The sequence below is a fragment of the Salminus brasiliensis genome, chromosome 8 (genome assembly GCF_030463535.1).
Source record: "Salminus brasiliensis chromosome 8, fSalBra1.hap2, whole genome shotgun sequence".
NCBI classification, from domain to species: domain Eukaryota; kingdom Metazoa; phylum Chordata; class Actinopteri; order Characiformes; family Bryconidae; genus Salminus; species Salminus brasiliensis.
In genome coordinates this window covers 20,986,437-21,009,995 of record NC_132885.1, presented here as the reverse complement: position 1 = coordinate 21,009,995, position 23,559 = coordinate 20,986,437, and the positions used below count along the sequence as shown (strand labels likewise).

The following is a 23,559-nucleotide window of genomic DNA, read 5'->3' as shown; positions in this document are numbered from 1 at the left end:
TCATGTGACTCTGAGGAAGCACCTGCTACTCCTCACTCTCCCAGCGCTGGTACCAACATGCGATGAATGGCTAGACAGTGAATTGGAGGCGGGGTGGGGCGGGGGGTGTGATTCCACAAAGGGTTTGTTTTAATGATGCCATAGAGAACATGGATTGATACAGGGTTTGTGAGTGTGAAGAATTTCATAACGCTTAAAAAACCTCCATGTTCTGTAAAGGTTCTAGGAAACTTCTAGGAGTTAATCAGAGATATTGTGACCTATATGCTATAAGCAAAACTAAATTAATTGTTAGAGCAGTCCAGAGATTTAAGCTCACAAGCTGTAACTTATTAATTCAGTCATTACAATAATAGTATGGAGCATATATGCGGCTTTTATTTATTTGCTGTTCAAAGCAGGAGGTGTTTTAATGCTTATTTATGGCTTTTCTGCATGCTTTGGAACTGCAGTAGTTGGCCTTCGTGTCATACATAAATCTCAAGTTCCCCTATTTAAACACCAATCGGAATGGGATGAAGCTGCGCCGGATGGTTTTTGGCAATAGAACAGCAGAACAATTATCGTTAACCACAGTGGATTGTACACGCTGGAGTATGGCCATTTCACAATGAGCTTATCTGATGGGGATGAGTCTACAGTTTTAATTTTTGAGATTGAAATGTATTACGTTCTAGAAGGGATTCCATTTCTATACCAGAGTCACCGTTCTTTTAAAAACTACTGTAAGCAGGTGAGTCTGTCCTGCCCCTCTATTGCATGTTGCCTCATACCTTTTCGAGAGGTCTGTCTAATTACCTGAAGAAGGCTAACCGAATGTTTACGCCTGTGGCTCCCTGTGGCTTCCATTTCCGGGTGCTGATTTCATCTCTGAGCTGCTCAGTAAGCTGTAGAGGGGCAAGCTCACAGATTAGCGTTTTTAAATGGAGGCTTCACACACTCTTTCTCTTTTGACAAAATGGATGAGCACTAATATCCGCTTATGTCTTCCAAAGCCGCACATCAGCCTCTTGGGAACGGGCGAATTGAAACTGTTCGAGCTCTTGCTTAACCGTTTGTAGAGACTTAAATCAAAGATACTTGGAGTACATGGAAGCCCATGAACGGAGACTAGGGAATTGATCCGCCACCGGGCCGAGGGTTCGGATTCGGCCACTGTTTATCACATTTTATTCCGTTTACTGTTTGAGAGGAGGCAGGCCGAAAGGGATGAATAATGGATGTGCTGGAAATGGGGCTTGTTGCTAAGGGAGGTGTGAATTCAGCCATGGAGCTGATAACTTTCACAGGCTGCTCCTTTCCCACCCTCCAAACAGCCGCATTCACATTTATTTATTTATTTGTTTTTGTTTTATTTATTTATCTTCTTTTGTGCCCCCCACCCCCTTTCTTTTCCCCTATTTTCTAAAGAACTGATAAGTGCCACCACCGTATTATCTCACCAGGCTATTTTAAATGGGACCGCTGCATGACGCCGCCTTTGTAGCGCTTTTTCCCTTTCTTCTTGCTTGTCTCTGCCCCTCTTCTCAGTCTCTGGCATTCAGTACAGATGGTGGATTTATTTCTGGTTCCTGCAGAAATCTGGTGTTGGTTTATTTAAGACGTTTTTCCAGCTGGAAGGAGGCGACGTGTTTTGTAATGCACGGATTGTGTGTTCTGGTGCCATGTGCTAAGTGGACTCTGTACATGTTCAGAAGTACTTCTGCGAGAGATGTTTCCTTCCTCTTCCCAGAAGGACGCACGCCCTGGGAAATCTGAGCAGGGCAGTTTTCTGATGAAAGGAAACGGTTCTAAGGAAAAGGAAGCACATGGAATGATACGGAAGGGATTTCACTGGAAAGTGAAAACACCACTAAGCCTCCATGCACAGTTGGCTCAATCACTTGGTGCACTACATGCTATTAAAGTAGGTAATAGGCTTGTGTGTGTGTGTGTGTGTGTGTGTGTGTGTATGTAATAGTATCATACCTCATCATGCCCTTCGCTACCTCCATTACTGTTACCATCATACTGTTCATATCCCTCAGCCTGGGAGTAGGATAGAGGACGTGAGACGGTCATTCGTAATGGAACTAAGTATGGATGGGGGGAAAACGGGGCCAATGAGAAGGACTGGACTGTGGCCAGTCTCAAGGTTGTCTGATAAGAGAGCCTTTTATCTTTTTAAGGGTCCTCTTTTTTTGCTCCCCTCTCGCTCATTGGCTGCAAGCTGAAAGGACAGCTTTGTTGGCAGTGACAGCAGCTTGCCTTTTGCCCGAACAGCTTTCTGTGTTCAAGTAATAACGAAGACTGTACAGCCAAAAGCAAGAAACCTGAGCATGAACTTAAAGTGCATGATGATGCAGGGGCACAAGTGTAGGATGGATGTCTTTGTGCTCAGGTAGAAACCTTTCAGTAAGTTTAAACTGTTAAGACCGATTTTGCCTCAATCATGAACGACAGGATAAGGGTATAACAATTCCAATACAGTATGGAAGGAAAAAAGGAAGGGGGGCTGTCCCCATTGTGCCCCTTCAGCCTCTTCTGATTATCGAAGGCCTGGAGTAGCATTCCTAGAAAGTTCTATTGGGAAACTGCCTCACGGTGTTGGAAGCACAATAGCGGAAGCATGTGTGTTCCTGTGTGGTGAACACAGCCAGAACGCAGAAGCACGTAACTTCTGTTATGACCTGGTCTAGGGTCAGGCTGTATCAGAAAGTGAAAGTGGGCTCTCTCCCCAGACCTTTATGACTCATGATTGCATCACCCAGTATAGATGTGTGCGTCAGTGATAGACAAACCGCTTCAGGGGTCAGCAGATGCCAAAATAACCAAAACAACCAGCAAACACAGCTTAAGAAGACAGCACAAAACACCCGATTAGCAAACAGGAGGAAAGTTCAGGACAACTAAAAGCACTCACCCCACCCACCCCCAAGTTCCACCCCATGACTCATGAGTTTGACAAAGCATAAAAAAGCTAACAAGCTTAACTGTAGAATGGCGTGTTTGTCTGAACAGAGTGTTTATCCAGGTCATCAAAGAGGAGATCTCCTAAATGCACTTCATTGGTCATGCATTCTCAGGCTCCTATATAGTGAGAACTGGGGACTAGTCATGGCGCTGCTTACACACAAGACCGACAAAACACAAACAGTTGATGATAGAAAAAAAGGGGGAGTTGGTAATGAGTCAGTGGGTCTTCCATTCACGCCTAACGTTTGGGGGAAAAGATGCATGCAAGGGGGTCCGTAACAAACATGTGGAGGCAGGGCTTAGTGATGAGTAAGCAGGGGAGAAAAAAGCCAGTCCGAGGCTTCTTTGCTTGGTATGTTGCTGTGACAAGCCCAGGGTTAGCCGGGGTAAATCCTCCATTGAGGCGGAGTTACAGACGCAGCAGAACTGAATTTTCAACCACTAGGTTTGGTACAGCAGATATGTAATATTTTAGCGGCATGCTACAACAGTTGTTTATATATATTTTTTTGTGTATGTATGTGTGAGATATAAATAAATATAATAAATAGCTAGTATGTAAAATGGCTAGTATGTAACTTATTCAAAGGTCGAGAGGGACTCCTACTTTCACTTGTGCGTTTAGCCACTTTCACATTGGTTGTGTAGGTAAAACACCTGTGTGTGTGTGTGTGTGTGTGTGTGTGAGATATATATATATATATATATATATATATATATATATATATCACACATACATACACACATATATATAGATATATAGCACACAGATACATAAGTAGGTATGTACTGTATGTATGTGTGTGTATGTATGTGTGAGATCCTTAGTACCGTTTTGAGCACCTGCTAATCTTTCTCATAATTTCAGTGATGTACAGGTTTGTTATGCTGACCAAGTATGGCAAGACTTCATCATCTGTGTTTACAGAGATATGAACATATTTGATTTATTCCAAATGCTGCAATCAACGTGAGCAAAATTGACAGTTGACTGCTCCATTGACAAAGCTTTTTTTTTTTTTTTTTTTTTTTTTTTTACCCCTCTAGCCCATGCATGGCATTAGGCATGGTGCCAGTAGACACATTTGGACAGTGCGGATGAAGATTTATGAACTTTAATGCAGAACCGATTTTCACAAACACGAGTTCCAGTTGGAAACCTTAAGCTGTAAGCCGCCAGCAAGTAAACTGCATTTGCACGGTATTGTCGGAATTGTAGTGGATTTGGAAGTAATGCTATAACCGAAGTCTTCTCTCCTGCTACATGTTCATTAAATGGCATACCCCAGAACCAGCTTTCTGTAGAACAGAGACTGTGCACCACATTGTGACTTCTCTAACATCAAGTAGGGATCCACTAATTGACCTTTCTCTCTCTCTTCTGATGGCTGCAGATACCTAGTACACATCCAAAACCAGGACAGAAATGGCTATATAGGTGATACTAGTGTTGCACAATTGCACAATTTCAGTGTTCAACTCTGCCACGACAGACAAGACGGCAACCATATTTATAATTTGTGATGGACAAACACAAGTGAAACACACACACTGTGGACAATGAGCACACATTCCCGGAGCGGTGGGTAGCCAAGGACCCAACAGTGGCAGCTTGCCGAGCCCAGGTATCGAACCCACAACAGTCATTGATAGCCCAGAGCTCTAACCGTGGAGCCACCACTGCCCACAAACTGCACAGTGTGAAATCTCTCACTTCTGACCGGTGTTTAAAAAGGTTAGCGTCAGTACTGATGCAGTGCTCAGCTCAGTGTCTCAGTAAGGCAGCCTAAAATGTGTTAACCATTATGTTTTTTTTGTGTGTGTGTGTGTGTGTGTGTGTGTGTGTGTGTGTGTGTGTGTGTGTGTGTGTGTGTGTGTGTGTGTGCGCGCTTGCGTGCACACACATGTATGTGTGAGTGCGAGTGAAGAGAAATGTGTATGTATGAGAATTTGAGTGAGTGGGTGGGCAGGTGGGTTATGTGTGAGGCGTGCATGTTTGTAGGAAGCGTGCGTGAACGACTTGTGTAACGATCTGAAACAGCTCAGCAGAAAGTCCCCCTGCTGTGTGATGGCTCTCGCTCGCCTAATGAATAATGGAGTGAAAGTGCTGTAACTAGCCAGTGCTAGACTATCTTGCATTCGTTTTTCCTCATCTGTTTTCACTGCAGTCTTTCAGTCTTGTGCTGCTTCTCTCTTTCACTTTCCCTTCTACAATAGGCTTTTTCACATGTACTTGCGGTTTCATTTGTGGCCGTTTCCTGGGACTGTGGATGATGCATATGTGCTTTAAAAAAACAAATAGTGTTGACATCACTGGAGTCAGCATAGCTCTTTGAGCCTTTCTTTCGAAAAACACAAGTAGTGTGTATAGCCAAGAATGGTCTAAATAGCTTGCATCGTAAATGTACTGACCATTGAATTTGCCTCACCTGTTGCTTTAAAGGTGAAATCCTGAAGAAAAGAAAACACATTCTTCTAAGCATAAACATCTGTCCTGCCTCAACACCTGGTTGACCTCAAGACCTGGTTGAGTCCGTCTTGCCCTTCCACACACTGCAGGTTTCCAGTGCCTAAATCAATGACCCTTTTCACTGTAGGCAGCAAAAGCCTTCCTTTTCCAGACACCGCTGATCCATGGGCCCGAAGTGTGTTTCGTTGCTCCACAGAACAGAGTCCCAAACCTATGTGGCTTATTTCTATGGTTTCCAGCATATTGGAACTGATGTCTTGTGCTTTTGGGTCAGTAGAGGCATATATCTTGCAGTTTGGGCATGGAGAACAAGGATTACTAGCTTTTATTTAGCCTAGCTTTTATAAAGGATTGCTTTCCTTAGATTTGATCATAAATAAATAAAGGGTTGTCGATTGTTCGATGAACTTTAACACTTAAATGTGTGTTTTCCCTTTTTACACACCTGCACCACTGGGGTGTGTAGTTACATACTGCAAAACACATGTGACACAGAGTGAAGGTCACTGCCTCCGTCAGGATGTTATGTATTTTTTCCCGTTCATTACAAAGTGCTTAAGGCTATAGTTACTCTAAACTAGGGATTCACTGCTACCACTTTTTATAGATTGTGTTTTTTATATCTTATCCCAAATAAGATCTAAAACCTGGAAAGAACAGCATTTACTGGTTGAGGAACTGCACAACTCTGAGTTATGAAAAACTAAAAACTTGCCACAAAGCAGAAACGCATGCAGATAGGGAAGTATAATCTTGCTAGGCTTTACCAAACAGCTTTTTAATTGGTGTTCACACTTAATTCACATCTCAAAGCAGTAAAAAAATGCCAGTTTAGAAACAAGAAGTGCTTATGCAGCAATTTCACATTCAAGTTCACGTCTCAATGTAAAAAGGTACTAGTCTTTAGTGTGTGGTCTTTAAACAAGCTGCTTGTGCCAATACTGATATGATACCTTCTATGAACGCTGTCTGGAATTAGATTAGAAACCATTAGTTTGGTGTGAATTTGCTTGAAGGTCTCACCTGTCCCCCATTAGAGTTAATGTATTCAGTGTTTCACAGTTAGTTTGACCTGTTAAATAAAGCAGTGTATTTTAGAAAATATATTAATGTAACTGCTCTCTGAGACTCTTGTAGATTAGTGTTTAAAATACCCATCACCTGGCCAGGGGGTCGCGGGTTTGAATCCTAAGCCATGCCACTTTGCCATCAGCGGCCAGAGTCAGACAGGGCACAAATGGCCGTGCCCTCTCCAGGTGGTAGATGTTGCTGTTTCCCCATCTCGTTTTTTGTTACATTAATTTTGTTACATTTTGTTTTTCTTTCATTTTCTTTCCAAAGCTACAAAATTGCTAAATGAGCAATCAGCTGTGTATTAGGCATGAGCTTAAATACAGGGCGACATCAAAGTAAGAAGCAAATACAACACAGGTCTGCTAAAATGATAAATGGACCGAATGCAGATTGTTTATTTGGAGCACAAATTGGCAGATTGCTATCTAGGCTGATTTGCAGTTGTGCACCCCTAATTTATCATGCTGATTTTATTAGGGTGCATGCTCTAATTTACATTGCTCTAATAACTAAGTCCAATTAGAGCAAAAAGAGATGTGGTGGGACGTGCTGGCTTTTCAACATGCAACAAATAGTACGTTGTATTTTACTCGATGCCCAGATTCTGCTGTTTAGTTTTTTTGTTAAGTGGCTGTGTGTATCTCCAGACTATATACAATATACTAGTTCTAAAACGGTCATATGAGATTGTAATTTCAGTAAGCTGATGCTTTGTTTAAATGTGTGTGTGTGTGTTTGTGTGTGTGTTTGTGTGTGGTATGTCTCAGTATGTGGCACACTCTCTTCCCCTCTTCATATGTGGGTGGGTATGAAGTCTGGATGGCCACCCACGATTCGATGGCAACCCTTGGAGGAAGTCTTCCTCTTGGCCACAGCACTGTTTTGAGGGTCATAATGAGAGATGTGTTGTCTGAGAATTCATCGCTTCCTCTTCCTCTTCCTCCACTGTGATATGTTCTCGTATTGGGTTATTGTTTCACTCTGTCCCTCAATGACCATAAAAGCAGAAGCAAACAAGGCGATTGTACTGACCCTCCGTACAGTAGTGTGAACCCTTCATTTTAATGGGAACATTTACAGTCGCTTGTTTTATGAGCTTTAACAGCATGCTATTGCCATATGGAATTCATTAGTTTCTTGCTTGGCTACAATATAATACATGTCTTTTTTTCTGCTCCTGTGGGAAACTGTAGGCTTTATAAGCTGTGAGTTATACTTTTCTGACTGCTTTCATGTAGAAGTCAGTATTTATACACAAGTCTTAATGTGAACGTATGTCTTAATGTTTTGTTTGTTAGTAATGTTCAGTGGTACTTAATGTTTTGTCAGATGGACATAATTAGATTTAGAAGGACAGAAAATGTAAACTGCAGAAAACCTGTACATGGATAAACTTTCATCATGAAGTGGTGGTTTCATGTTGTAAACTTAGACTTGCAGACGAAGACACTAACCTTTAGGGTGTGTTTACACTTCGTTCGAGTCAGTGTGAACGCTGCCTTTCCAACTCTGGTGGTCACCAAATTGAGCTGGTGGGTCTTGGTTCATTTCTAAACGAACTCTGGTGGTGTGGTTCGTTTGGTTTTGCTTAGATGCCTTTGGTTCGTATTGTGTTGATCCTTCAAACACAGAGTTGTGCACGGGTGCGGGGTCACTCCTGCCCGCGAAATCTTGTATCAACCAAATATGACATTTAATCATCGTATCATGATAAATTTTGTTATTGTCATTTACAATACACTGTTTTGTAAGCATATCAAGGATATCATCAGTGCTTAAGGAACACTCATCAGCTGCACTGCACTCATTACAGTGTAATTGGTCTGGTTTAGTTGGAAGAAGTGCAGCAGATGTTGTATAAAAATCACTGTACTAAGTACTGTCTGGGATAGTAGTTGAATAGAAGTTTTTAAGAATCGCTACTGATCCATTTATTTTCTGTAATCAGGAGTGTGAAAATGCCTTTAAATATCGTGATCTATATGATATAATTTTTAGTTAGTTTTTTAACATATTGCCCAGCCCAAGGAGGGGCTGTCCTTACAAGCCCCACCTCACCCTAATGTCTGCTGTTTTTGTCTTTCCGCTAACGTTACTTGTAGACTGTTCTGTCCTGGTTAAGAGTGCTGTTCCGTGCTCCCTATTACACGCTTTCTCATTTCCAGGTGTTCAGTCCCGCCTCTCTTGCAATCACTGGCACTTTGATTCGGTCAGTTCTTGTTGAGTTGTGCTCATGTGTCTGTTGTGTACAATATTCCCAGGCCTTCACAGATGTGCTGAATTGTTAACCTGTAGTTTCTGTGTTCTAGACTTAATAGTGCATAAAAACAGACAGGACTCCCATTTCACAGAGACACCCACTAATAATCTGTTTCCAGTACTAGAAAGTACACTTCCATATTCCCATAACATTTAGAAAAATCACAGTTCCTGTTTTTGTCTGTCTTTCGCTGCCCCCCCCCCCTCTTTTTTTTGCCTCTAAATGTTTCAAACTTGTTTTTCAGAGCCTAACAGTGTTAAAGAGTGATGGCGTCAAGCAAATAGGAAATCAGCTGAGGTAAGGCGTGCTTATTCTTTCCTGTTCGTTGCCCCCATTTCCTTGTTATGGTCCTATGGTGTTTGTACAGTACATAGGAAGAGAAACTGAGAATGGCCATTTTAGGCTTTTTAACAGGTCACTGCACATGTAAACAAAGCTCTGAAAGTGAGGAGAAACACAGAGACAGGAATTTGGACTAATGGGGAGTTTGGGATGCAGTGCTCTCATGGGGAATCCTTTTCTTCACCAACCAGTGGTATGGTGGGACAGAAATGCTGCAGTTACAGTATTTTTCCTGAGTTTAGCAGAATAAAAACCTGTCAGGGGGACACGGTGAGTGTGTATGGAATGTGTTTACAGCAGCATATGTCTCCTGAGGATACTCTCAGTCAAGCTGAATCTGTACAATACCCAAAAATAGGTCTCCACTTCTCAAACTACTGTAGTACAGGAAACAGGCGTAAAAGAAAAACTGGAGCATTCACATGCTAGTGCAGATCTCACGTGTCTTGTCAAGATTTGCTAAACTCGGAGTCTAAAGTTGCAACAATTTAACAATTAAAAACAGCATATTGAAATTTCATTGTTCTTGATCTTCTAAACCTATATAAAAAAAGACCTCTGCCTGTATAATAATGCTAAATTCTTCTAGCGCCGCTGTGGGATTCTGGTGGTGTGTTAGCACTAAGTTAATGGCAGTTTACTGGAAAATGATTTTGCTTTTTTATTTTGGTTTTCTAGATTTAACACAAACAATTAAAGCTTAATAAATGCATTACATGTTTCAGTAGAAGTGTATAATGCACATTAACATATTTAACCTTGTGTAGCAGTGTAACAGGTGCCAGGAGTTTTTCAGTAAAGGACTGCCAGCACTGTTTTCAGAAGAAGCTGACTGGCTGTGACTGAGTGGTAGCCTAAACAGTCAGTGACCCACAGTCGTGGTGGTTTAGGTGTAGGTTTAGATACGCTAATCATAGACACAAAGCAGAAGCATGCATTTTTAATAAAAAAAAAATAAATAAATAAAGTGCTACACAAGTTTTCATTTTTTGAGGGGATGTTCTGAGTTAGAATTTCTCATTAAAGCTGTGTCCTGTGTTTAGGCATTATTCAGTTTTTATTTGTGTTTTCCAGTAAAAATTATTTGAGCAGGGAATTTCTGGGCTATATTGTGATTTGGTTTGCTAAGAAAAAAGAAGTTTTAAAAACTTTTTATTTATTTATGTATTTTTTTAATTTTTTTTTTTTGCTTTTTTAGTTTTTTCTTTTTTCTTCCTTTTTTCTTTCCTTATTTAGTTTTTTTTTCCTTTTTCTTTTCTCTTTATCTTACTGCGTTTCTTTTTCTTTCTTTCCTTTTTTTTCTTCATCAATTTTTCTCTCCGTCATTTACACACACGCACACACATTCATGTCACCTTATCTATAAGCTCACTTTTTCCTTCTTCCAGCATTGTTATTCACATTTCGTGCCACATTTGTAGTACTTTCAAGCATGACTAAGCAGTAAGTGAAGCACATGATGCCTCTAGCTGCAATAATGAGAATACTGCTTAACAACTCAATTCCTTATAAGGATACACCGCTTTAGGTCATGTTCTCAGGTCGACTTAAAAATATGTGAAGGCACGTTTGGAAGCAATGTCCTTTTATTGTTTTTCCATCAGGCCTCCTGCTGAACTCTCCTGTTGACTACGGAGCGCGGTGCAGGAGGGTGCAGAGGGGCCGCTGAGATGACGAGCCTGAAGCAGTGGCGGCGGCTGGCCCTGGGCCTCATGCTGACCTGGGTCCTGCTCTTCCTGGCTCTCTTCTCGTACTTCATGGAATCACGGGTGGACGAGCCGCGTTCGGCGGCTGCTCTCTCGCACGCCGACTCCCACCGCCTCAGCTCTGTGCGGGGGAATCCCCGCGCCATCATGGCCTCTCACCTTGAGCCACCCACCAGCTCTGCTCCCGCTGCCTCTAGCACCCAGCCAGAGCAGAGCCTTGAGCTGAGCCTTGAGCAGAACCCCAGCAGCGAGCCCCAGGCTGGCCAGTTGAGCCAGGAGGCCTACCCCTACCCTGACCCACAGAGCTTGGCTGCATGGTCAGCGTTCGGCACCCAGGATGTGGGCATGGTGACCCACAGCCACGAGCAAGAGCAAGAGGAAGATGAAGAGGAGGAGGGGATGGTGGGAGGTAGGACCCCAACATATTGAATCTTACTACAATGTTGACTTGTACTAATATCACAGTAGGCTGGCCTCTGCACACACTAACCAGTAATACAACCGTGTGCTTTAAGCAACAGGTAAATCAGTCGGTTTATCAGCCCTTTAAATGTATACATGTAATACTCCTTGCACTGAGAAGGGGAGGACTAATGCATGCGCAACCAGCTACTACCTCCGATGCAATGTCACCAGGCAACCAATGCACTCAACGGAAAGCGCTGGGTACCCAGCTCTGATGCAACGGCTAGCAGTCGCCCATGCTGGCCAACATCACACTGAAGTAATGTCGGGGATGAGCAAGCTATCCCACACGGAGAGGGAAAGACCAATTACTCTCTTTGGCTGCTGATGGCAGGCAGCATGGCCCAGGATTCGAATCGGTGATCCTCAGGACCTTAATCTGCTGGACCACTCGGATGACAAGAGAACAGTAGTTAGGCAGTAACAAAAAATAATAGTGAAGAAGAATAAAAATAAACTGTGAAGAAAATATTTGTATTTATATTTATTTTTTATGAATCATGGTATTCACATGATCCGAGTGTCAACAGTGGTCTTATCTGTCTAAGCGTTATCATCTGTAGATCACAAGTGCAATCCCTGAGAACACTGCAGTCAGTCGTGGCCAGGGTTCCAAGAGAGCCTCACTCTCTCCAGGTAAATTGTATAGCTTTCCCTCTACCCTTATCCCTTGGCACACATTTTCACAGCCACCTGTTGGCTGATGTACAAGTTAGCAGTTAGCACACATAGAACCTTGTGTTCTTCGCAAGACGTCTGTGAAAAATTCATGTAGAACAATAGAGCCTTTGTACGCCGTGTTTTACCCTGCCGTTTACTCTTTTGCAAAGAAAATGTCATTGTCTGGGTGTTGATTTTGTACGCTCATTATCACTGCTCTCACAGGCCAACTCAGTGGGAGGTGTGGACGTTGTGCAGTAGTGGTGAACTCAACCACTTGACTAAAAACACAGATATTTAGTCTGTAACAGGCATTTGACATGACATTGGTTGTATGTAATCAGAAGAGACCCAGCTTGTGGGTGAATTTTGAAATGATGAAATTGGGCAGGTAGGAAAAAAAGGCTGCCACAGTGAAAGTAGGAAAAGACTGGAGTGTTTATTTATTGTAGTGGGGCGTAGCTGCTGACCCATCACTCAGATTCCCAGATGATTGAGATAATGAAAGGTAATGTATACTAAAGATAAAAGGTAAAGGTGCATGTATTTGTCACCGTACTATGTACTGCGAAATGTGTCCTCCCGGGTATCAAACCCACAACCATGTTGTCACTAGCCCAGAACTCTAACCGCTAAGCCACCACTGGCCCACTGTGTGTGAACTGCAGAAGAACATGCTTTGTCGTCTTTAAGATGGTTGGCTAGCGAGATATCTTTAGTAATATAGTGATAGAGAGTTTATGAAAAGTGGTTATTTGTAAGCAAGTGCTTTAGAACACAGTATTTAGCTAAAAATAACGCAGGACTGTCACATCCCTGCTGAGCAAATCCAGCTCGAGATCTGCTTTTGCGGGTCTTTGGTGCTCAAAGTGTTTTGAGAAACTGGACATCCAAGCAAAAACATTTGAGTTTGATGGACTTTGATTTAGTGGTCAAACTGATGGACTAGTTTGGTAAAGCTGGTTGGCAGTTTGTTCATGCTGGTCATGTTGGTTCTGCTGGTCAACCACCCTGGTCAATGCTAATCATGCTGGTCAAAAAGCATGATGATTAGGATGATGATGATGAGGATTAGGATAAGGATGATGATAATCAACCAGCTTGGTCATCCTGGTTGTCTACCTTGGTCATCCTGGTTATGCCTGATTAAGCATACCCTGTGCTGGTCAAGCGGTAAGCTGGACAATTTTGATATAATCGCAGTGCATTTCAGTCATAGCAATGCACTCTCAATATCAATAATCTGTCCCTGTTTCACAGGCCCGGTTGAAGGAGAGGATGAGGACGATAATGAAGAGGAGAGGCGCATGACGACTAAAAGAGCGGCAGCCCAGCGCTGGGAGGACTCTGATCTGGAGGAGAGCTACTTCTCCAAGTCAAAGTCTGTCGTACACCGTCTGTGGAAGGGAAGCGTGTCTGTGGGCATGCTCAGTCCACGCCTGCAGAGGGCTGTGAAAGACTACCTGAGCGCTAACAAACACGGGGTGGCCTATAGGGGGCGACGGAGGCCTCAGCAGAGCAGAAAGCAGTTGCTGTGCGAAATGAAAAGGAGAGGCAGGGTCAGGACGCTGGATGGGTCCGAGCTGCCCTTCTCTAAGCTGGGATGGAGAAAAATCGTGCCTGCCTTCCCCCTCCAGCAGCTCTACGGCTCGAGCTTTCGCTCCTGTGCTGTGGTCACTTCAGCCGGCGCCATCCTCCACTCCGGCCTGGGCAAGGAGATTGGTGAGTAAACATGTACACTGGAGCAAAGGGAAGCAGTAGGGCAGGGTCTACTTCCTTTTGTGTAATGTTTCTTCAACACTTGTAGAACTGATTGTACTTTTATTGTTAGGCTGTGTAAACAGCGTTAACATTGTTCATACAGTGTGTTCCTGTGAGTAGTTTTGATTACGTTCAAAGAACAAATGAAGTGTTGAAAGATGAGTGCCGATAAAGCTGATGCTGTCTGTCATGGGACTGTGAGCTTTCAGCAAACAAAATGCATGATAGTCAGCAACCTTGGAGAGATTACGAGCTTAGCCCAAAAAAGGGTCCAGAGAATGTGCCGTGACATGCCAAATTGTGTCCGAATTTCTGTTACTGTGAATAGTTAAGTGAGTAGAAGACAAGTCTGTCTGTCTTTTAACATTTTAAGCAAGAGTAGTGTGTTTTTGTAAAATTGTAGACTAAGAAGGAGTCAAATGAGAAGGAGCACCATGTAAAGGTAATCATTACACCTTAATTAGCTTGTTAGATCTATGACCTGTTCACAAGCATCATTAGAAAAGGTCAGGTGGAGCAAATGTTAAAGCTTTACCAATATTATGACTCCTCAAACCTTGTCCCAACAGTCAGCAGCCATGGGCAGCTGCCTAGCACCCTAAAAAATGACCATAACTGATGTCTTAAATCAGGAGAAGACAATGAGACCAAGAATATTTCTGGAAGACCACGAAAACGCTCACAGCGAACTACTCGTATGATTGTTGGAAAGGCAAATCCAGGACATGCATCTTTCACATGTATCGGAGGACACACGATGTGTGTGAAGTCCTTACCCTCCTAGTGCCGCCAGCATTGCTGATGCTGGGGGAGCTACAAATGGATGACTTAATTGGCTAGGAAAAGGGAAAAAACCTGTTGGGCTGCAAAAGACCTTCTGGAAAACTCACTTAAAAGCATAAAATGCTTTATATGCTTTATAAAATAAAATCCCTTTTTTTCCATTTAAATGTTTTGGTTCTATAGTGTTTTGGGTTTCTGTTGTTCAGAAACCTGTAAATAATGGAAATGAGTAAAGCTTTATTTAGTTAGTTAGTTTGTAGGCAAAAATTGAATAAAACAAATAGATGAATCATTTTTCCTTGATGATTCTTATGGTAAAATGAATTTTAAAAAATGTACATTAATAAAAAGTAGTGATTTGTATGTTTTATTTTTGACTATGATAAATTAAACGAATGGTTATCAGTTTTGAGCATCACAATTTTCGAATTGGTTCAGCCCGTTCTCACTAGATTTCTGTGGAGAAATATTATAAAGGCATTTGTATTTGTGCAAAAGTAAATACATGCAGGGCTAACATAAGTAATCCACAATAAGGAGCTGTAGCCAGCTATCGGCTCCGTCCCTGTTCCCTGTTAGATGTCATGAGATGAAGGACCGGAGCGTTTCCATCTGTTGGAGTTTATGCCTGACTGCCCTGAATCACACAAAGTCATATAAATCTGTGTGACCGTCATGGGATTATTTCTGATGGTGATTATCCACCAGCATATGTGACCTTTAGGATTACAGAAGACTGATAACTTCAATCTAAGAGGATCTCAGATTGTCTACATGTTCTGTGGATACCCCTGTGCCCCATAAAGCGGGGTCAGCGGCTACTACAAGGAGGGAGCTCCTCTACTCTGTTTTTGATTTAGACAGTGAGAAAAGAGCTTCTGTCAAGAGACCTGCCATTCTAGTGGCTCCCATCACCCTGTATCACTCAGATCATCACTTTGCCCAGCAGCTGTCATTGCATTTTACATCTCCTTTCCCTCTCTCTGGCAGGAAGCAGCGAGAAAATCCAACAGTGGAGTTGTTTCACATCCTTTTCGTTCTGGTTTGTTTTTGGCACTGCTTTTCTTGATCCTCTTGCTTCAGGCTTTTTAGTTGCCATAGTGATGCCCACTGCTCTGCCACAGAGTGTGGGATCCTCATGCCCTTTGCTATTATGTAACCGTCAGGGTCTTTGGGTACACCATGCCCAAATCTGGCCAGCTTTGGCATCCACTGTGGCAGAGTGGCATTTCAATGGGCAATGGAAGTGGAGGGGTTTCCATGGTGATGGCCCAGCTGCTTTTGTTCCTCTGTACAATGGCCAGTATGCAGTTCCAGGAAACATCCTTTACCGATATTACACCACCACCCCCCACCTCTACTTTTAAAAAAGAAAAAAGTAGTTCATTGGAAAGGGTTCTTTTGTTAGGCTTTTTATTCAATAAGGAGATCGGTTAACCAGTCACACCTGATCTTTGAGCCGCATGCCATCCTATAATGCTGTCTATAGGTTTCTGTGGGCTATATTTTCCATACTATTACAGGGGTTGAAGTCAAATCAAATAAAGTCAGACTTAATTTCAATTCATATGCATATGCATTAGAATTAACCCAGAGCTTGTTAAACATTGATTATTTAACTGAATCATAAACAGGGAATCCACAGTTCATGCTAAGGGTGTTTTCTGATTTATTTTTTATTTATTTATTTATTTTTTCTGCAAGGGGTCCCTTTAGTACCCAAGTCACTTTTGTTGAAAAAAAGAAAACTCACACCAGTAGGATCTCACAAGTGCATGTAAATGCCATGTGTATAATGTAAAAACCAGTGCTGGGCTAGACTGCTCAGCAAGAGAGGTGCTCCAGTACTATTCACTGTAAAGCTTTTAGTTCTGTTAGATTATTTGGCTGTCATGCACGCAACCCCTTTGACAACATTTAGCTTGGCTGGCTGTATATAGTATATATAATACAACTGAATTTCACACATTTCACTAATCAGCAAATATGTGGCAGCTGTGCAGTCTTAAAAATGAATATATACATAAAAGAAATACTAGCTACAGCTTCAGTTAATGTTAATCAACTATTTATGTACACAGAGGGATTTAAAAAAAGGAACAGGACAACAGAACAGCTGTTTGCAGTTTTTCAACCACTCCCACTCATTTCAGTGTATTTACAGTACATACTCTAATGGCATTAGCCTTTCCATATATACCAGCTTGTGTTCAGATGTGCTAATTGGACTGCATTTCTCCAAAGCCCATTATTCCTGCCCACCGAATCCATTCTTTCCTAGCCTTTCCCATGACCAGTGCCAACTTGGTGGCCCATCCTGAATATAAAAGCACTCAAGGACAAGCAGGAGAGCCAGCAACATCATGGCACAGCCAAAAGCAGACATGGGCATACTCCCAATGAGGGCATATGCGCATAGACACAGCAATAGAAATGGCAAAAACGCTGGCTTTAACAAATGAAGAGTTCTATTAAACTGTGTATTTCAGTGGAGTGGATGTGTTTGTGTGCGTGTGTGTATGCAGATGACCATGATTAATGCTACTTTCAGACATTGGCTGTGAAACACAAGCATCACTCACATCACCCATGTATCATTTCCACTTCTGGTCCAGTTTCCAAGATCATTTTGTAGTGTCCTCGATGTTCTTCTGCCACCTAGTGGTCAGAGAAAATCAAAACAGCATTTATTGTTCTTGTAAAACGGGATTATTCTTTGCTGCATTAATAATGGAGTCAGATATAGTCCAGCATAGATTGCAAAATCTGATATTAACAGTGAGTAAGGAACCTAATCCAAGCTGCTGGACCCTGCTTTCTCTCATCCTCTAGAAAAAATTACCTTTATGCCTCTTAATAATTGTCTATGTGCCTGCTTTCACAAATATTGTTAGTGTGATTGCTAGAGGGAACTCTGGATTTATTTATTTATTTATTTTTAAGGCCAAACTCGCATGATTATCTTGCTCGGCTGCATATTAACCACCGTAGTCCTTAAACAAAGCATTTCTTTGGAAGCTGCCTTTATACAGAGAATGCACTGATTTATTTATTTTTTCAGTATTCTGGAGAGCGAGAGGTTTTCTAGTAGAGAATTTCAGTGAGTAATATTAATGGTTGTATGTAGCTTAGAAGGTGTAGGTAGGCTGCATTGTTCCCACATAGATCCAGAACAACACACACACTCACTCTCTGTGTCTGTCGTGTGTGTTTTAGGATTTTTATGTTGTTTTTAAAGCACCTCTAGGTTTCATTTGTGTGTGTGCATTATTAGATATGTGATGGAGCTAAAGCTGGCTCCCAGTGCTCAGTGTGCTATAGCCACATTCATCACAAGCACTTGAGACGGTCCCTTGAAGTAAGGTTCAAAATGAAGCTCATCTTGCGCTGACTCGCCTATTTATCATGCTTCCTTTGCCTTTTGATTTTTGAAGGTAAAAACTGCAAAGCCTGTCTCGGAAATAGGTGGTTCTAAAGAGCTCACTGAATTCCAGCGTGGTGCTGTAATACAGTGCCACTGCTGCGACAAGTCAGTTTGTGAAATTTCTTCCTCTTAGATATTCCACCACCAGATGTGAGTGGAATTATTGAAAAATGGAAGTGTTTAGGAACCACAGCAACTCAGCCATAAAGTGTCAGACCACGTAAAGGTACAGAGTGGTGTCTCAGAGTGCTGAGGAGCATAGAATGTGAAAGTCACCACAAAGTGTGTGTATGTGTGTATGTGTGTGTGTGTGTGTGTGTGTGTGTGTGTGTCATGTGACTCTGTCCTATCCAGCTCTAGCAGCTTATATAACCTTAGAACCAAGGTAAAATGTTCAGTTAATCGTGATACTCATTTCAGCTCATACCACCCAGCACTACTATGTATTATGGCAATCTTTTCTAAGAAACCATTGATTCCCATTAAAATTATATTTAAAAGAGTATTTTCAATAAGGTACTGTGACTATAATAATTTTTGTTCCACTTTTTGACATAATGTGAATGTGAATACATTGTGTCCAAATGTCATGATGAATGGACCAGTAAAAATGCTTGGCATTACATTCCATTCCATTTTACACAAATTTAAAATACGCTATGTCCAAATGTTTGTGGACACCCCTTCTAATAAATGCCTTCAGCTACTAGTTGCACCCATTGTGGACATGGATGTGCAATTGCGTGCACACAGCTTGTCAAATTAATAATCTTTTTTTTCCAATTCTGTCTTTCTAGATTCCCATGATGCTGTTCTGAGGTTTAATTCAGCTCCTACTGAAGGTTATGAAAGAGACGTCGGGAATAAGACCACCATACGCATCATCAACTCTCAGGTGAGGTCATGTTCGTGTGTGTGAGTGTACAACATATAGATGTCTTAAGTCTTGCTCTGTAATGCTCTGTCGCTCTTTGATATATATGATGTTTGATTTATTTGCTTTCTTCTTCTTTGGTGTGTACGCTTAGTATGTGCCTCTTGATCTTGCTCTGCAGATCCTGGCCAACCCCGGCTACCATTTCAACACCAGCTCACTTTATAAGAACATGACTTTGGTGGCTTGGGACCCTGCACCATATGCTGTTAACCTGCACAAAGTAAGTTGGTCAGGGGCACCATGAGGAAGGTGGTGGATTAGGACAATGCACCAAACCATGACCTCCGTACACACTGTTACACTCCTATTGCTTATTGAGTCAGTTATCTATGAGTTTGAGGGATCCTGGTGTGGTTTTAGGTGGGACTTGCCTTTTGTTACCAAACAAACTGATCATGGCACATCACGAATATGTTTGTCACTTTCAGTAGGATAGCATAGTAGACCTCCTGCAGCCTTTTCAAGGCCCTTAAGCAGTGCATATGATGCGGCTAGATTGAGGAGACTATGATAATGAACTAGAAACTAGTGATTCAAGCAATGGTCAGTTCTGAGAAGCTTAGAATTAATGAATTTTCCTGATTGCTGAGATATGGATGCAGGTTGAGGTGCACTTATCTGTAGAAAGGGTTTAGGGGAAAGTTGTTGATAACACTGCTTTTTATGTTTGTTCGTGTTTAGTGGTACTCGAGTCCAGACTACAACCTGTTCACGCCGTACACAGAGCACAGGAAGCAGTTTCCTGCTCAGCCTTTCTACATCCTGCACCCCAAGTTTATCTGGCAGCTATGGGACATGATCCAGGGCAACACCTTGGAGAACATCCAGCCCAACCCGCCTTCCTCAGGGTTCATCGGTAGGTCAGACTAACCTGCTCATTCTCTCTCTTGCTTCCCGTCTCTGCGCTCACCACATTCCTGAGTGCTCATCCGAAACTCATCAGTCATGCATTGCTACTCATGCAATCCCACTGTGAAATCACATGTGATGAGGCTGTGATTTAGATGCTATAAAAGATAAGCCAATCCCGGTTTTCTTGTGCTACAGTTTCAGCTTTAGAGATTTCCCCTGTAGGCAAGTTTGCCAGATATTTGTTAGATGCTTGTAAAGTCGGTCCAGCTTTTTTTATTATTATTATTATTTTTTTGCTTTTAATAGTATTAAATGTATTTAGAATATAACGAACAAATATAGAAATGGAGATTTAAGAAACAATGTCTGCTGCTTAGTTTGCAGTGTAGGTTGGAGAGTGTACTGTAGTGTGCAAAGGTGTGTTTGCACACAACCGGTGCTGTGCAGTTTAAACAGGAGGTGATAAACGGCTAATAATATGAAATTTGAAAAATGTAATAACGTCAGTTCGTGCTCCTATGCCATGTAAATGTGTGTGAAATTGGACCTAGCTACTGTCCAGGTTGAGGACCCAAATAACATGCTGTGAAGCTCCACCCCATTCTCTCTGGGCTTCTCTTCAGAAAACAAAAGTGCTCACCTGACCGCAACAGAGAAAATAGTCCATCGTTGGGATGGCTGAGGTCCTTCCCGATCTTCCTGGCCTTGATCCAGCCATGCATGCTGTAGATAGTCTGCGGGTCAGGCAGCTTGGTCCGCCTGATTAGCTCAATTGATCACATCACCCTCTACAGAGCCTGCCTATCTGGGTCTGGATATTCCCCATTAGGATGCTTTCAATGGTGCATGTGTAGAAACTCCCAGGCACTTGGAGGGCAGTTAGAAGTCCCTTAGGTCTCTGTGATGTTAGAAATGCTGACGTGTTGATGTGGCAGGACGACAACAGGTCCTGGTACTTGAACTTGCAGTCCGATTCCAGGTCCGAATGAGTGGCAGCTCCTCTCTTTTGGAAATAGCATTGCATTTATTTTTTTTATTTGGATGTGTTACAATTTTTGTGTTTTTTGAAACATAAACAGTTTGTCTATATTTGTACATTTTCTCTAGATAAAGTCACAAAATCTCTCTGCTGCAAATGTACTGATTGCCTAATATGTTTATCTGCGATGCGAATGCGCCTGGCAGGCTGGATGTGTAGAGTGGGAGCAGATTGAGTTGTCTTGCCGCTCCCAGTGGGAGAGGCTGTATGTGCTTTTATGTGCCCGGCCTCCCAAGCCTCCCCCTGAGCCTGGACAAGTCTAAGACCGCTTCCATTCTGCCACAACACCAACAGATGGCACCTTGGAGCTTTTAGTAATGCATGAAAGGTGTGCTGGCTGGCAGCCAAGTAAAAGACTGTTGCAAAACCACCAGCCACTTCACAAACAAACACAGACGTGCCAACGCACGCTCTCGCAGAGAACGGAATTAAAGCCACATGGATCAAGTTCTCATCTTCAGTCATCTACTCTTTAGATGTTAACTGAACTTCATGCTCTTCAGGCAGAAAATGTGAACTCGCTGCTGTGTCGTGCTCTGAATAGGTTCTGTGATGAGCCAGGAGCCAAATCTGTTCCGCTCGCCTCCCCTGAGAACCGTGACCCGCTGATAAAATTCAGCCTGCTGCTGTCGGTGCCTCTGGAGTAATGCTCTGTAGCCTCACTGCTCCAGAGCTTATCACTCTTTTCCACAAACACACAATCCCACAGCCACTATGCATATGGATTCTGTTGGTATGGGATTGCCTGTATGCTTCTTTCACAATACATGTTGTAAATTGTCCTACTGGCCTCTGTTACAGTATGAAATAGATGCTGATATACATGTGTACTCCTTTTTTACTTGTTAATGATGATCCAATGTCGTTTTTATGTTTATTTTGTAAGAGAGGTGGGGGGGGGTTAAATTGCATTTACACATACATTTACATTTACGTGCATATGCCCATCCTATCGCACCCTAACACCACGTGCACATGCCCATATATACGTCTACGCACGATTTTCCTTCTTGTGCAATTTGTAACAAACAAAAAGGCTGTATGCCCAAACCGCCTATACTTAGTAGTGCATCGCTATTAAAAGTGCATTTTAGGAAGCAGAAAACGAACTTGGCAGGCACAAGAGATTGCTTTTAAAAGGAATGCCACCACTCTTCAGCTTTCCGAGAAAGATGTTTCAAAAAGGCAGCAGCTTCTCTAAATTTAAGTTCTCAAACAGCTCTATATGGCAGAGAGACCAGAGCAGAATCTGACCGAATGGAAATCTACATAATCCACTGATCAGTTTTATTTTATAGTATATGTCAGGGAAGTCAAAACAGACAGAATTTGCAACACACAGTAAAGTCATAATTAGTGTCAATTACTAGACATTACCAATTCTAGGATTGAGAGATGGATTAAAAATCAGATTTGAAGGCCTCTACTTTTATAATTTTGTAATTTGTATTTGTAATACAACCTTGCCCCTACCTGGGTTCTCTAGAAAGGTTAGGGAACATGGTGGGAAACACAGGAACTGCCCTGTCGTGGTTCAAATCATATTTAACTGGACATCGGTTTGTAAAGGTAAAGGATTTATCTTCACATTATGCAAAAGTGATGTGGAATTCTGCAAGGCTCTATTTTAGGACCACTTTTATTTGCATTATTTGTGTTGCCGCTGGGCTCAGTTCTAAGCAAACATTGTGTTAATTTCCATGGTTATGCAGATGATACAGAGCTATATATATTTTCTTTAGCTTAAATTATGCTAAGTAAAATGACAGGTATGTAAAGTTTATTCAATGGTTATGGAATGTGGGTTTGTAACAATAGAGTACCATTTATTGTTGTTATTTCACATACATGGCTATACATAGTACAACTAGCAGTGAAATGCGTTGATAACGATCCACTGACATGAAAAAACAGAATAGAATATAAGGTAGACTCCATACGCTAATCTGCAACACAATTTCCCTTCATTCGTATTTATAAGTAATCTTGAGGACAAATTCAGCCTATGAGGTTTTATGCAATGGACCCAGGTGTTACACTTCACAAATAATGTTACACCTAAAATTGTAGTTAGTGTAGTTAAGTGTAGTTTTCCTTACCCCTCTTAGCTTTTTGACGATGACTGTTAGACACACAGTCCCTGTAAAGTACAAGGTTCAAGACAATAATTCTATATAGAACCATTAAGACTAAGATAACCAGTTAATGCCTGAGTGGTTTTTTTTGCCTAAAAAAAATGAAGGCCTCTTAAAGGTAGTTCTTTTACAGAACCTTTTGAAAAATGGGTTCCACTTAGCATTTATGCTTAGAGTGTAGGTGCATTAACCAGTTGTCAGCTGGTGGGAATGATAAACAGCTGTTGAGAGTTTAGTATACATATATGATGATCATACAGATGCATATTTAGTAAGAGCCTGTAGGATAATGCACACTATTTTTCTCTGTTATCCTAAAAGACTGGATGGTGTTGCTCTCAGAGTTGGATACTCTGACCTGCAGGAGGAGCCCATGTGACGTCACTTGTCCGAAGCTAATTAAACGATGTCCCTGTTCATTGTTGAGAAGGGATTAAAGGGAAGTCACTCTCAGGAGGTGACAACTGCCTTTCCTCTCTCTGTCGCTATGCAGTGAGGGAGACTGGTTCGCTCTCCTTTTGTTGTCATGGGTTTTTCAGACACCATCAAAAGGAAGATAAATTACAAACCGTGCACAGAGTCTCAGGGTTGCTGAAAAGATATGCCACTGGGACAGAGCGGAACTGATCTCTGCAGGAATCGTCACTCTCGCATAGAAATTCGCATTTTGAAGGGACCACTGTGAGCCCACAAAAG

At 42.0% G+C, this 23,559-nt stretch overlaps 1 protein-coding gene across 3 annotated transcripts in view; it reads left to right on the top strand.

Annotated features, from left to right (window-relative positions):
• st6gal2a (ST6 beta-galactosamide alpha-2,6-sialyltranferase 2a) overlaps positions 1-23,559 on the top strand; it is a 57,882-nt gene that overhangs the window by 25,269 nt on the left and 9,054 nt on the right. For all 3 annotated transcript variants that reach the window (XM_072686081.1, XM_072686082.1, XM_072686083.1), the window contains 6 exons: positions 9,004-9,056; positions 10,706-11,216; positions 13,193-13,654; positions 18,698-18,795; positions 18,956-19,057; positions 19,519-19,693. In XM_072686081.1, the coding sequence (XP_072542182.1) occupies positions 10,772-11,216; positions 13,193-13,654; positions 18,698-18,795; positions 18,956-19,057; positions 19,519-19,693 (1,282 nt within the window). In that variant the 5' untranslated portion in view covers positions 9,004-9,056; positions 10,706-10,771. The remainder of the gene's footprint in view (positions 1-9,003; positions 9,057-10,705; positions 11,217-13,192; positions 13,655-18,697; positions 18,796-18,955; positions 19,058-19,518; positions 19,694-23,559) is intronic.